Source organism: Pezoporus wallicus, unplaced genomic scaffold (genome assembly GCF_028554395.1).
Source record: "Pezoporus wallicus isolate ANWC-B61680 ecotype Strahan unplaced genomic scaffold, APGP_CSIRO_Pwel_v1 scaffold_7392, whole genome shotgun sequence".
NCBI lineage: Eukaryota > Metazoa > Chordata > Aves > Psittaciformes > Psittacidae > Pezoporus > Pezoporus wallicus.
The window spans coordinates 4,999,940-5,013,881 of NW_026639923.1; the positions used below are offsets into that span (position 1 = coordinate 4,999,940).

Genomic DNA, 13,942 nt, shown 5'->3' on the forward strand with positions numbered 1-13,942 from the left:
TCCTTTGACCTGTTGGTAGTGTTATTCCTAATTCAGCCAAGGATGCTGTTGCTTTTTTTAACCTCTAGGGCACACTTACGTTCACCTTGGTGTCCACCAGCATCCAGGTCCTGTTCTTCATTACTGCTTTCCAGCTACTTGGCCACCAGCATGTACTGGCACATGAGGTTATTCCTTCCCAGAGAGAGGACTTCTGTTGAACTTTGCGAGCTTCCTGTCTGCCTGTTTCTCCAGGAGCTTAGGAACTGCTAGCTACAGCATTACCTTAATGCCTGTGTTCTGTTTCTGTGACAGGATTTCTTGGAGAAGAGCAATCAACAAATTGGGGACATTGTTGAGTTAGTGAGAGGACAGCTGTCCAGTGGAGCCCGGCTGACACTTGGAGCTCTGATTGTTATTGATGTGCATGGTAAATGTGCAGTTGCTGGTCCTTCTGTTACATCTGGGCAGTGCCGCTATCGTTATTTGGGTGAACTATTTGAAAGAGGCAGCTAAAATGCTTTCTCTAACTTGAAACAACATTTACACTGTTTTTACAATGTCTGTGGGCAAATGCACGCTGGTCTGTCCTGCACAACTATCTGCTGTCTGCTTAGAACAGGTACTGGAGTCTAGGACAAATTAAGCTGATTCTCTGTACTAAACAGATGCAGACTCTTTCCTAACATGAAAGCCAGCCTACTACTTTAAATGTTAATTTACTCTTACATAGCTATAAGTAAATGTTAGTTTACTTATATGTTGTTTTAAGTAAACTAACATAGAAGTGTTTATAGTTTTTGAAATAATGTCTCTTACTCTTCAGCTCGTGATGTGGTTGCAAAATTGGTTGAAGACAGAATCACAGATCTGAATGACTTCCAGTGGATTTCTCAGCTGAGATACTACTGGGAAGAGAAGGATGTAATAGTGCGAATGATTACAACAGAAGCCAGATATGGTTATGAGTATCTGGGCAATTGTCAGCGTCTGGTTATAACCCCCCTAACAGATCGATGTTATAGGTAAAGTCATGTTCTCTGTGAATAATGTTTTCATTTTGGGGGCTGATCTGTATTTACTTTCATTTGTTATAGTTAATAATTGTAGGCACCCCAGCAGCTAAGATTTTCCTGTAGGTTTTGGAGGCAAAACTTACGTATCTTCTTTGCCCAAATATGGTAAAATATTTACAATGTATAGGTTTTTACCCCATGTCATTGTTTAAAGAGTGAGAGTCTATTGTGTCCAAGAATGTGCTTCTGAAAAGAGTTGTCAGATCATGATACTGGAATTGTAAAGAATTCTACAGTAGCAGTGGTCAATTATTTTATTTGAAATAAGACATACAGGTAGGGTATGCCTGCCTGTAAAAGAAATGAGGCAATTAGAGAGCCCTTTAAAGATGTGTGAATGCAGTTAGCTTCCTGTTCTCCACTTGCTTGTGAGAGTTTGAAATGTAAATGCTTCATCTTCCAAGGTTGAAATATTTGAAGGCATTTGGTATTTCACTTCTGGTGAGCCCTGGAGACAGGTAATTTTAGGTCTGAAGTTTAAAGAACTTGCTTTATAATATAACCAGGTAAACATATGCTGAAGATGGAAAGATTTTACTGGAGCTCTGAGCTGTGAACTCACCATTGTGTACAAGGCACTTGTAGTAAAGTGCCAATGTTAGTGCGTATGCTGGCAAATGCTTGGTCTTTTGGCATTCACAGTAGTGCTGAAGAGCCACATGGCTGGTGCATTAGCTGTAAACTGGGATTGTTGTCATTAGGATTAGCTCAATCTAAACTAGGACTGTGCAGTTATTTGTGCCAGATGTAGTTTCAGTGCAAGCAGTGAGCAAGTAGACTCCATTGAGCACAATTTAACAGCTGCTTTTGCTGGCAAAGCCTTTGAATGAGGCTTTTGTAAAATAATCACTCCAGTGTTAATAGAGATCTCATTTTAGTATGAAAATCACTTGGAGAGCCCAGTGATTCCCAGGTTTCTGAAGCAACCTTTGTGCTTTCTCTGCCATTTCTAGAGACTGATTTCATTTATAAAGCCAGCTTCAAGTTCTTGTCTTGAAGAGCGCTGCTTGATGAAAATGTGTGGTTTTGAGAACTCTGCCTTTTTGCTTATGGCACTGTGTGTTTGCTTGTGTAATTGAGCTTTATCCTCAACCAAGGTGGATGCAGGTAATACAAAACCTTGACATTCCTTGTAGGCCAAGTGGGTGAATGTAAGTTTCCACAATTGGGAATCAGTTAGAAGACAATACTGTTTTTTTAGGGCGGGCTGCAACGTCAGTAGGGAACAAGTAAATGATTTCCAGGGGAAGCTGTATAGGAAAATACTTATCCATCTCTTCAGAAACAGTCTGTCATTAAAGATTACTATTTCTAATGCCCGTGTTCTTGTTTATGTAGGACATTAATGAGTGCCTTGAAATTAAGTCTTGGTGGTGCCCCAGAAGGACCTGCTGGGACTGGCAAAACAGAAACAACAAAAGATCTAGCAAAAGCCCTAGCTAAGCAGGTACCAAAATACAAACTTCTTGTGTTGTTTATGTTTGGATATGTAGGTATTTCTTAAAATGCCATCCTTAAGCAAGTACTGCTTGTTCTGTACATATTAGTTTATGTCCAACTCAATGAGCTTTTAAGTTCGTTTCCAACCTAAATGATTCCATGATTTTTTTTTTTCATTTTTTGCAGAAATAGTTGGTAAGAAGCACATGTTTAGGACCATTTCTATATAGCATCCTAGTGTTGTAATCCAAAACTAGCAGCAATAATTCCTTCCCATTTTAGATGCTAAGAATTTTATAGTGGACTTTGTGTTAATACTGACAGATGTTCTATGTGTATTTTTTTTTCTGTAGTGTGTGGTCTTCAATTGCTCCGATGGTCTTGATTACAAGGCAATGGGCAAGTTCTTTAAGGGGCTGGCACAGTCTGGTGCATGGGCCTGCTTTGATGAGTTCAACAGAATTGAGGTAATATTTTAACACAGCCAAATAAAATTATAAAGCTTTAATTTAAGACACAAATTTCAGATTTAGACATGACAGCATTATTGCTAATTTTCTACCTTTTAGTTGTGGTATAACCACTTTGTTTCAATAATCATTGACACAGAAATAGATGCTCAGCTGCCTGCTGTAGGAGCACATGCCTACCTGTGCTGTGTTTCTGAAGTCTTGTGTTCTGGGTTATTTTAGCTGAAAAAAAAAATGTTTCTGTGCAGTTACCTCTTTTGTATGTGACACTCATTTGTAGAGAAAGATCTGTCCTTCTCTTCTTGAGAAACCAAACCACTGTTGTGGGGATGTATTTATCTATGTTCAGCACAGACAGGCAAATCCCAGTGGAGGGATTCCTGTGATCACTGAGTGACCTGGTTAACTAGCTGTGTAACCAGACACAGCTGATCCCCTCATCAATCTTACTCTGGGTTTTTTTTTTGTTTTTTTTTTGTTTTTGTTTTTGTGGAGGGGGGTGTTTTGGGGGGTTTGATTTTTTCTTTGAATATGTTTTGCTGTTATTCTGATGGAGTTAGATTTAAGTAAATGCTAGTATATGTGAAAATTCCATGAAGATCTAGTTTGTGTGTTTTAGTATCATTAACACTTTAATTTCTCCGTTTGTCTGCTGTAACTTGTTTTTTAATGAATTCAAGTATTGGCATTCTCATTTTCCAATATTCTGTTACCTTGATACTTTAAAGCGCTGAGGATCTGCACTAGACTGCCTTACCCACTCTTTAGATTTACCCTTACTTTTGGGCACAGGGTCAGTCTTTTCTGCAGTGGCTGAATTCTTGGCATGAGGTGAAAGGAAAGTGCTTTTGGAGGCCTCCAGGGGGAGCTCCTGTCCATCTAACTTAGATGTCTACATCAGACACGTGGTTATTTCCCTGTGGGGTCTTTTAGAAGCCTCTGTTGATCTGTCTAAATTGGTAGAGTAGGGACTGGTGGCACTAACTTTCAGAGAGTCACTTCAATAGGCAGCTAATATTTAGGCTCAGTTAGAAGGCAAAGAGTTATTTTCACCTGAAGGAATGCAATTATAGCCATCAATATATATAAACAAAAATATTGTCTCCAAGTGTCTTATGTTTTCCCATCTCTTCTGTCTGTATTAGATTGAAGTATTATCTGTAGTTGCCCAACAAATACTTAGCATCCAGCAAGCTATTATTCGCAAACTCAAAACATTCATCTTTGAAGGGACAGAGATCTCTCTTAATCCAACATGTGCTGTGTTTATCACGATGAATCCTGGGTATGCTGGACGGGCAGAGCTGCCTGATAATCTGAAGGTAAATTTGGAATCCTGATTTCTTGTAGAAATTATACAGAATTTGCAACTTCTGGTTTGTTGTAATAAGAAAAGGGATACATCATTCAAAAAACACACTGATGTGCTGGTTTTAGATGGGATGGTTAATTATCTTCATAGTAGCTAGCATAGGGCTATGTTTTAGATTTGTGCTGGGAGCAGTCTCGATAATTCAGGGGTGTTATCATTATTCCTGAGCAGTGCTTACACAGAGTCAAAGCCTTTTCTGCTTCTCATACCACCCACCAATGAGTAGGCTGAGAGTGCATAAGAAGCTAGGAGGGGACACAGCTGAAACCAACATAACTGATAATCCATTCAAGTGCATTCTGCTGTGCTTTTTGCTAAGCTTTAATAGTGTTTAGGATTGCACAAAATGCACAAGTGAAAGGTCTTAGTCTAATCATATTGATACCAGTTCACAGCTTTAACTGTGCTTTCTCTAAGTAGAAATTTTCCTGTTTTAAAGTGGCTTGGTGGTCCAAATCCCAATTTAAATTTATTAAAACTTTGCAAGTTGCTGAGACATTGCAGAGAAACCGATATGGTTCCAGCTCTTTTCCTAGCTTTTCCACAATTTTTTCTATGTCCTTTGACAAGATGCTAACCACACCATGTGCTAGTTTGTCTGTTATGGAAGTGAGATGAATGACACCTCCCTCTTCCTCTATTAATAGTTCTTTAGGATTGTGACATTCTAAACACATGTTCCTGCAGTCCTTAGCAGAGACCTCTTGAACCTGTTAAGATTGGAATAGGCTAGACTAGGGTAGAATAGGCTAGACTAGCATTCAATGCAATCTCATAGTTTTCAGATGATTCCTGAATTCTAGTTCACGAATTTACAGAGAGATACTATTAAAAAAACAGGCACAAGTTATGACCATATTCCATGGTGTTAGCTTATATCATAGTATTTTTTCTTACAGGCACTGTTCCGAATGGTTGCCATGATGGTTCCAGATTATGCTTTGATTGGAGAAATTTCACTTTATTCAATGGGATTTCTGGACTCTCGGAGGTAAGGCATGCTGAATTTTTCACCTCAGTTAAGTCTGATATACCTCATTCCTCTGTAAGGCATTTAAGTGTGTTTGAGGCATGTAATTCTGGAAGGCTGTCCCTGTTCTGTTTTTCCAGAAACTATTTTTTAATCTCCTGCTTGATCATCAGTTCTCATTTACCGCTTCAAGCTGATGGATATGCACCTCTACATAGGACCATTTGGAAAACATATCATAGTATCAACCAGAATTCCTAAATGGCACACGCATTGTCTGGCATAGCATAATCTTCAGTTTTACTTCTTAGGTGTTTTGGGCCATCTTAACAGCTGATATGTCTGATAATCACTGCTATTACTTTGTGTATATAGGTACTTAAATTATTTTCTTTCCATGGTGAGATATTTTCATTCTACATGTGGTATTTTAATATCCACAGTCTTGCCCAGAAAATTGTTGCCACTTACCGTCTGTGCTCTGAGCAGCTGTCATCTCAGCATCACTATGATTATGGAATGCGTGCTGTTAAATCTGTCCTGACAGCAGCAGGAAACTTAAAATTGAAATACCCAAATGAAAATGAAAGCGTATTGTTACTTCGGGCTTTGATGGATGTTAACTTAGCCAAATTCTTGGCACAGGATGTACCATTGTTTCAGGTGAGCTCTCAGGCTGGTGTGTTTTAAGAGTTGTGATGATGAAGTCCATTAAAAGAACCTACAGAAACAGGTCATTTTCTTAATTTAGAACAGTTTGATCTAGATGCTGCCGTATTAGTATAGAGTTATTTCAGTCCACTGGTCTAGATGCACTCTTTGGTTCTGTTATTTTGAAAAACAAAGTTTCAATGGGGCTTTTTTAAGTTATTCCATAAAATTGTTAAGTAAGATATTTTGAAGAAGTCACTTTGTACTATTTCATTTGTGGAAACCATTATTTGAAGTTTGGGTTCTGGCTTTGTGCTGCAAAAGAGATGTAGACGACTAAATTAAGGTCAACTAGAAATTTGAAGTCTGATTGAAAATGATGACATTTCTGTTTGCATACTGCTTTAACAGAAAATAAAGACTGTGTTAAACTGCAAAGCAATCAGTTAGTAAAGGTCTAAAAGGTAGGGTACAAGCACACACAGAGTCATTGTTCTGAAATTTCAGAACACAAACTCTTCTATTTCATCACTGAGATTCTTTCCACCACTTTCACATCCATTGCTGTAATACTACTTGGGGTAAATCTGCAGCAAGTTGAGCTTCCTTGTGTGTATGAAAAGTGCCAGCACTTATTTCTGTCTCATGCATACAGAATACTTTCATGGGTACAGTTTGCTTACAATTTAGTTTTGTACAGCTGAGGACTTTTCCACTTAAAGTCCTGTTATCTTTATGAACAGTTTTATGTGTAGATTTCTGTACTTTTGGAATTTTCACTTTTTGAAACCTGTGTTTAAATAGTGTTCTGTTCTGCCTTTCCTTAATAGGGCATCGTATCTGACCTGTTTCCTGGAGTGGTTCTTCCTACACCAGACTATGACCTGTTTATCAAGGCAGTAACTGAAAATATACTAAAAATGAATCTTCAACCAGTTCCATGGTTTATTGGAAAAATTATACAGGTTTATTTTCACATAATTCTGGGGAAGAAAAGTATGAGAGCAGAAACACTCTTCATTCACTGTCTATGTCACTTTCCATAATCAATTAATAAAATATTACAGACAGCTTATTTTACTGAGTAAAACATCATGGATTAAAAGCCTGCTTTGCTCATAGCGATCTTTTAATTCAGCCAGCCTGTGAGGAAAGCCTGCTTTGCTCATAGCGATCTTTTAATTCAGCCAGCCTGTGAGGAAGCTAGCATGTGCAGCCACATTGTAGGTCTTGTGGTTCAGGATTGAAAATTAAACTGAATCTGTTGCAGTGTAGTTTAGTGAACATAACTCTGGGCTGGGAGTCATGCTGTGTTCCTGCTTCTGTTCACAGTCTCCTTGAGAAGTCTTGAAAGGGGTGATATTTATCACTCTTGGTTATGCTTCACCTCCAGCTCTGTTGTTTCCCATTGGTTGTGGGTGTTGGTGATGTTTCAAAGAATGCTTAATGTTGTTGAGGGGGGAGAGGTTGCTGGGGTTTTTGTTGTTTTTTTCTGTGATTTGTGTAGCCTAGTAATAGTGTGATGGCTGGGGCAAAAGCCTGTGGCCTGGGGCAGGATTATGAAGGACCCCTCCAGCAGCAGTTCAGACTTTATGACTTATGTTCAGACTTGTCTTATGCTGCTTTGTAAAGCATGCTTGATCTTTCATTTAAATAAGGGTAGTATTAACTGGTTAGCAGCTTAAGGTAAACCAGAAAATATCAGCCTTAACCTGAGATTTAAAAAAAATCTTCTTAGGGGTTCTTCTTACAGGTCTGTTTCTACTTGAAGGTGTTCTTCTCTTTGAGGCTTTGACTTGAGTTCTGGGAATATCTTATGGGGTGACTCTTGCAGTCCAAAGTCAGCCTCTGTGGGACCAACCGTGTGACAGATCCTCAGAACTGTAGTTTCAATCCCTTTGTGTTATCTTCATTGTTAATCATTGATTTTCCTTGCCATTGATACAGATATATGAAATGATGCTGGTGCGCCATGGTTTTATGATCATTGGAGATGCTATGAGCAGCAAGACCTCTGCGTACAAAGTGCTAGCTGGAGCCCTTGGTGATTTGTGTTCAGGTAACATTGTTCAGTGACAAGCTTCTCCCTAAATGAAGTTGATTCTATGACTAATGTTTTTCCTTTGCAGAAATATGTCCAGATTGTTAATTGTCCTATATTCTGCTATCTCAACTGGGAATTTTCTAATCATTGAACTATTTTTGTCTTATATATTTGTCTGAAATGATTTTTTTCCGCATTTACAGAAATAAATTCATTTAAATGCATAATGCATTTACATTATCTGCAGAAATACAGTAGTATTTCTGCACATATTAGTGTGTTTAATCTTTTATGAATTTTTTAAGCACTGTATTTGTGCATAAGTCGTGACAAAAACCCTAGCCCTTTTAGGGAGATTGTAAGTGGCTCCCGTAAACATATAAAATCTATTCTCCTCTGCTTTTTTTTTTTTTCATGTACTTTTGCATGTAGGACTTTGTAAATTCCTTGCACAAGTAACAGAATTTCTTATTTACAGCTGTCTAGCTGCCAAATGTCTGGGGCTTTTTTGCCTTGGGCAGCTAAAGTAGGATCCTCAGGGATTTTATTCTGTACTTGGTTGTTGAATGAAACTAATCTGACAAATATTCAAACTCATCTATTTGTCCTTTTACACAGCAAAATCCATGGATGAGTTTGCTGTTGAATACAAAGTTATTAATCCCAAAGCAATTACTATGGGACAGTTGTATGGCAGTTTTGATCCTGTAAGCCATGAGTGGAGCGATGGAGTTCTTGCAAATACCTTCAGGCAGCAAGCAACTTCTACCACAGATGATCGGAAGTGGATTATTTTTGATGGCCCGGTGGATGCAGTTTGGATAGAGAACATGAACACTGTGCTGGATGATAATAAAAAGGTAGCCTGATTTTTGCCAATAAGCTCGTTCTTGAATATACATACTTTATTTTAGGAGTAGGAATATTGTTACCATGTTAGTCAAAGGAGGTGTGAGGCTCAGGAAAGGCTAATGTGCTTAAAAACATTGCTTTTTCCCCCAATTATATGAGTGGGTTTAGTAGATGATTAAGCTGTTACTTACTGAACTTGCTTAAATTACTTAGTGAATAAATTAATAATAAAAAAAAAAAGCTTCAGGTCATAACTGCTTTTCCTTGCAGAGTTATTTAAAGTTAGAGCATTGTTCTCCATGTCTCTGAAAGCCATTACAGTAACACATGGAAAAGCTGAGACAAGGTTAGAAAATGTCCTGTGCTGTAAGAATGCAAATGAGTGCGTGAGGAGTGACACTAAATTGAATGTTCAGTGATTTTGACAAGCATTGCTTTGGCTGGATGATCAGCACTGACATCACTAGATCATGTTTATGTGATGCTCTTCTTCTAGCTATGCTTAATGAGTGGTGAAATAATTCAGATGAATTCAAAAATGAGTGTAATCTTTGAGCCAGCTGACTTAGAGGAGGCATCTCCAGCAACTGTCAGCAGGTAAGGTGAAAGAATTCAAACTTCAGCTGTCCCACCTTGCACATATATTCCTGTACCATAGCTGTTTGTTCTTCCCAGGTGTGGTATGATCTATATGGACCTGCAAGAATTAGGTTGGAAGCCACTGAAGGATTCCTACATGAGTACACTGCCTCCAAACCTACAGGAAGAACACCGAGAGCTGGTGCGAGACTTGATTTTTTTGCACAGATCTAATTAAGATTAACTTTAAGGTGATGTTCACAGTTTGCCCACTTGAAGGCAGCCATGCAGAATCAAAACTCTTTGAAGAACCTCCATGATTTCAAGGGTCCCAGGTCTCCTAGAGGCTGTTGTAAGTTATTTTGTAGTGATGAATGTCAAATGTCACAAGGAAAGTGCCTAAGAGCTGGAGATACTGTGAGTATTAGAAAAGCAATGTGGGAAAAACTGGAAGATTCAAAATGTTTTGAACTCATCCTTCTTCTAAGGCATTTAGAGTTTAGCTAAAAAAAAATTGTTGTTGTTGTTATTAGCTTGATTTTCAAAGCCTTAGTCACCTTATGAATCTTTGGTAAATAGTCTTTCGTGTACTGGATTTCTTGCATGAATGAGAACTCTGTGTTGTGTATTGTAGTGTGTCTTCACTGTAGATGCAAATAAAAGTAGGTGTTGGTGAGAATCAGCTTTTAATTTAATAAAAATTAAAATTCTCTTTTTTTTGGGCATTAAAATCTAGTAAAATAATCAGAATAATAATTGTCCACAATAGGATTTGAGCTGGAGAAAACTTTGATTTCTGTGATTTGACAAAACACCCTTTGAGTTTTTGCAGGAAATTAGAACTAAATTATAAAGAAGTACCAAGACTAGAAGAGCTCTTCATTGACAATTTTCTTAGTTCATCAAAGCAAAATAATTACTCCTTAACCAGCAGACAGCTTTACCCTTTAGAGCATCTTCTTTCCCTGGGAAAAGGCTAGGTCATGATTCCTTTCTTGTTTTCCTGTTTGCATTCATGGAGCAGATACCATGAGCCATGGTTGGTATCTACATGCATGCTATGGCACTCCCACCAGTACCAGCGAGTTCCAGCTTTCTAGAATTTATACTGTGGCACAGTGTCTGTGCTGGTTCCTGTGTTTTTTAAGGGAAGTTTAAGCCCTTTTCTTTGATTTTGTTGGAATGATTTTCTCATTGCCTGAGCAAAGCAGTGGCCTCCCTAGTCTGCTGTGCTGTCTGGGTTAGTAACTGGGTGACAGAATTGCTGCTGAAAACTTCTCTGACTAGAAGCAACTTGTTTTCGCCATCAGATAATGACAGTGTGACTTTATGATCACTTAATTACTACCTCGCACAGGTCCTTTCCTTACCTCCCCTCTGCCAACTTGAATAGTTTCTGATGCCTTATGTTTTATTGAGAGAGAACTGAGGAATAGTGGGAAATGTGGCAACTTGTGCATTATTTCAAAGCCATTTGTTTTTCTCCTGGTAGGTCAATGACATGTTTATGTGGCTAGTCGATCCCTGTTTAGAGTTCATTCGCTTTAATTGCAAAGCCATTGTACAGATGTCTTCTATTCATCTGAGTTACAGCTTGATGAGACTCTATACTTGTCTGCTTGGTAAGTACTATAAGCCTTATTCTTTTTATTAATTTCTTTTTCTCCTGCTGTGTCCCATGCCAAGATGTAGTTTGTCAGATGCAAGGATATGCCAAAGGAATTCCTTACTGTTGGGATCATACAATGCACTTGGTGATCTCACTGATCAGTGTTAATAATAGTTCTTTGCCTAGCATAAGAGCTTTCACATTTGGACACTGGTGTAATTACAAAACTGAGCATGATCTTGTGAGTCTATTTCGTATATTCTACTTGCTGCTTGCTAGCATCTGAAGAAAAGAACCTTTTATTAGGACCCTTCGTGAATATTTTTTTTTCTCAATTATTTTCATTTGTAAACAGTATTTTGCAGAGGCATTTTCACTCTGTACATTGGCTTTGTTCCAGTGAGGACAATGCTCTGACTTTGTCTCAGAATACTTTTGCAGAAATGCATATTGAATTGGGATTTGTAGTTATTCCTGCCATTTCACTAAATTTCAAAATATCTGTTTTAGATGAAATAAGCCAATCTGAGGAAGCTGAGAAGCCAAGCATGTCTACTCAGCAAATCATGCTGTGGCTGCAGGGGCTTTTCCTTTTTGCTTTGGTTTGGACAATTGGTGGGATCATCGATGCAGACAGCAGGAAGAAATTTGATGTGTTTTACCGCAACTTGCTAATGGGAATGAATGATGAAAACCCACGCCCTAATAGTGTGAAGATTACCAGAAACAATATCTTCCCAGAAAAAGGTGCTTCTGCATAACTGTACTTGCCTGGCCTTTTATAAAGCTGTAAGAAAACTCACAACTTCAAGGGAGAATAGAGTCCCTGGCAGATGTTAAATCTGCAGCGGAGCCACCATCTGCCAAGACTTGGTCTGGGCAGTTGGATGTTCTTTCCTGGCTCTTTTAACCAGGAGTAGCATATGCCTCATGTTGTACTCAAATAATGTAGCTGAATCTGACCTAAAATAATTTGGTGATGATAATGGTGGGGGGGTGGGTATCTTGTATACTGGAAAGCCTTTATTATCTTACAGTGTTGGATGTCTCACACTAAAATGGTTGAAGTTTATTTTTATTCTTTTAATCATTGGTTTTTCCTGTGCTGTGTTTTTCAATCAACAGGAAGTGTTTATGATTTCTATTTTCACAAGCATGGCAGTGGGCACTGGAACATGTGGACTGACTACATCACAAAAGAAGAGCAAGTTATTCCCCCAGGGGCTAAGGTTCTCACTGATATTTTTCATTATAGAAAATAATTATCTGACTAATGCCCCTCTACTCTGCTCTCCTGAGACCTCACTTGGAGTATTGTGTGCAGTTCTGGTGTCCTCAACATAAAAAGGACATGGAACTGTTGGAACAAGTCCAGAGGAGGGCCACGAGGATGATCAGGGGACTGGAGCACCTCCCATATGAAGATAGGCTGAGAAAGTTGGGGCTGTTCAGCCTGGAGAAGAGAAGGCTGCGTAGAGACCTCATAGCAGCCTTCCAGTATCTGAAGGCGGCCTATAGGGATGCTGGAGAGGGACTCTTCATTAGGGACTGTAGTGATAGGACAAGGGGTAATGGGTTAAAACTTAAACAGGAGAAGTTTAGATTGGATATAAGGAAGAAGTTCTTTACTGTAAGGGTGTTGAGGCACTGGAATGGGTTGCCCAGGGAAGTTGTGAATGCTCCATCCCTGGCAGTGTCCAAGGCCAGGACATAGCCTTGGGTGGCATGGTTTAGTGTGAGGTGTCCCTGCCCATGGCAGGGGGATTGGAACTTGATGATCTTAAGGTCCTTTCCAACCCTAACTATTCTATGATTCTATGATTATTTAGATCAGAGAAAGCAAGGAAAGAGACTTTAGATGGAGAGCAGTACTGAGAGTCCTGGATTCCCTCCATTTCAGAATAGGTGTACTCACATTCTGGTGATAACTGTGAACTGAAGTGTAGCAGAGCAGACACCTATGCACTTCTATTCTGAGGGTGGAATTTCAGGGTAACTTAAGCGATGTTGCTCAGCTTTTCATTACATTGTAGTTGCAACTGTCTTGTCTATTACATACATGAGAGATGTAAGATTGCATTTAATTCTGCTGTCTCAAATCTTTTCTGGGTAAGTGGTGGATGAAGAAGAGAAAATTTTTCCATAGCACTGTTCCTTTCTCCTTGCACAGTAGGGGATCAGAATTAAACCATACTTTGCAGTTCTCTTTCTGAGCTTCATGCAGTCAGTGAACCATAACATAGATAATACTAATTGTGCTATTTACTGTATAAACACTGAACAAAAAGTGGAGCCATACTGTCTACCAGAACCTTGTTATGGCCCAGGTTTTCAGAGAAAACAATTTTAAAAAAGTGCATTTGCACTGCAGGCTTCCTGCAGATGCTTGCAAATATTCATGTTGATTAAGGTATTGGATGTTTGGTTTCCATGTGCTATTTTACTTTCTTGTGTAACAGGTATCAGAGCTGATCATTCCCACAATTGAAACTGCCAGACAGATGTTTTTTCTTAAAACATATGTTGAGCATAATGTTCCTTTGCTTTTTGTGGGTCCTACTGGCACTGGAAAGACAGCTATAACAAACAGTTTTCTACTACAACTTCCAAAGGAAAAATACGTGCCAAACTTCATCACCTTCTCTGCAAGAACCTCTGCTAACCAAACTCATGATATGATTATGTCCAAGCTGGACAGAAGAAGAAAAGGATTCTTTGGACCCCCTTTGGGGAAAACAGCTGTAATATTTGTGGGTAAGACAGTTTTTTCAGGGTTTTTATCTAATTTTAATTCTGGCTTAAGGCAAAGGTAGTGATTCACTGAGACTAGTAATTTTGGATTGCTCTAGTGCTCTTTGGTTTTTTTTCAGGCATCCAAAGAAGGATTAGCACTGCCCCCT

At 38.8% G+C, this 13,942-nt stretch overlaps 1 protein-coding gene across 3 annotated transcripts in view; it reads left to right on the forward strand.

The window, feature by feature from the left end:
• Nucleotides 1–13,942, forward strand: part of DNAH3 (dynein axonemal heavy chain 3) — a 66,755-nt gene that overhangs the window by 31,925 nt on the left and 20,888 nt on the right. For all 3 annotated transcript variants that reach the window (XM_057416769.1, XM_057416768.1, XM_057416767.1), the window contains 16 exons: nt 295–409; nt 806–1,004; nt 2,394–2,502; nt 2,849–2,962; nt 4,111–4,287; nt 5,237–5,328; nt 5,751–5,970; nt 6,789–6,923; nt 7,906–8,017; nt 8,621–8,862; nt 9,351–9,451; nt 9,530–9,635; nt 10,926–11,055; nt 11,553–11,789; nt 12,168–12,271; nt 13,502–13,796. In XM_057416769.1, the coding sequence (XP_057272752.1) occupies nt 295–409; nt 806–1,004; nt 2,394–2,502; nt 2,849–2,962; nt 4,111–4,287; nt 5,237–5,328; nt 5,751–5,970; nt 6,789–6,923; nt 7,906–8,017; nt 8,621–8,862; nt 9,351–9,451; nt 9,530–9,635; nt 10,926–11,055; nt 11,553–11,789; nt 12,168–12,271; nt 13,502–13,796 (2,488 nt within the window). The remainder of the gene's footprint in view (nt 1–294; nt 410–805; nt 1,005–2,393; nt 2,503–2,848; nt 2,963–4,110; nt 4,288–5,236; nt 5,329–5,750; nt 5,971–6,788; nt 6,924–7,905; nt 8,018–8,620; nt 8,863–9,350; nt 9,452–9,529; nt 9,636–10,925; nt 11,056–11,552; nt 11,790–12,167; nt 12,272–13,501; nt 13,797–13,942) is intronic.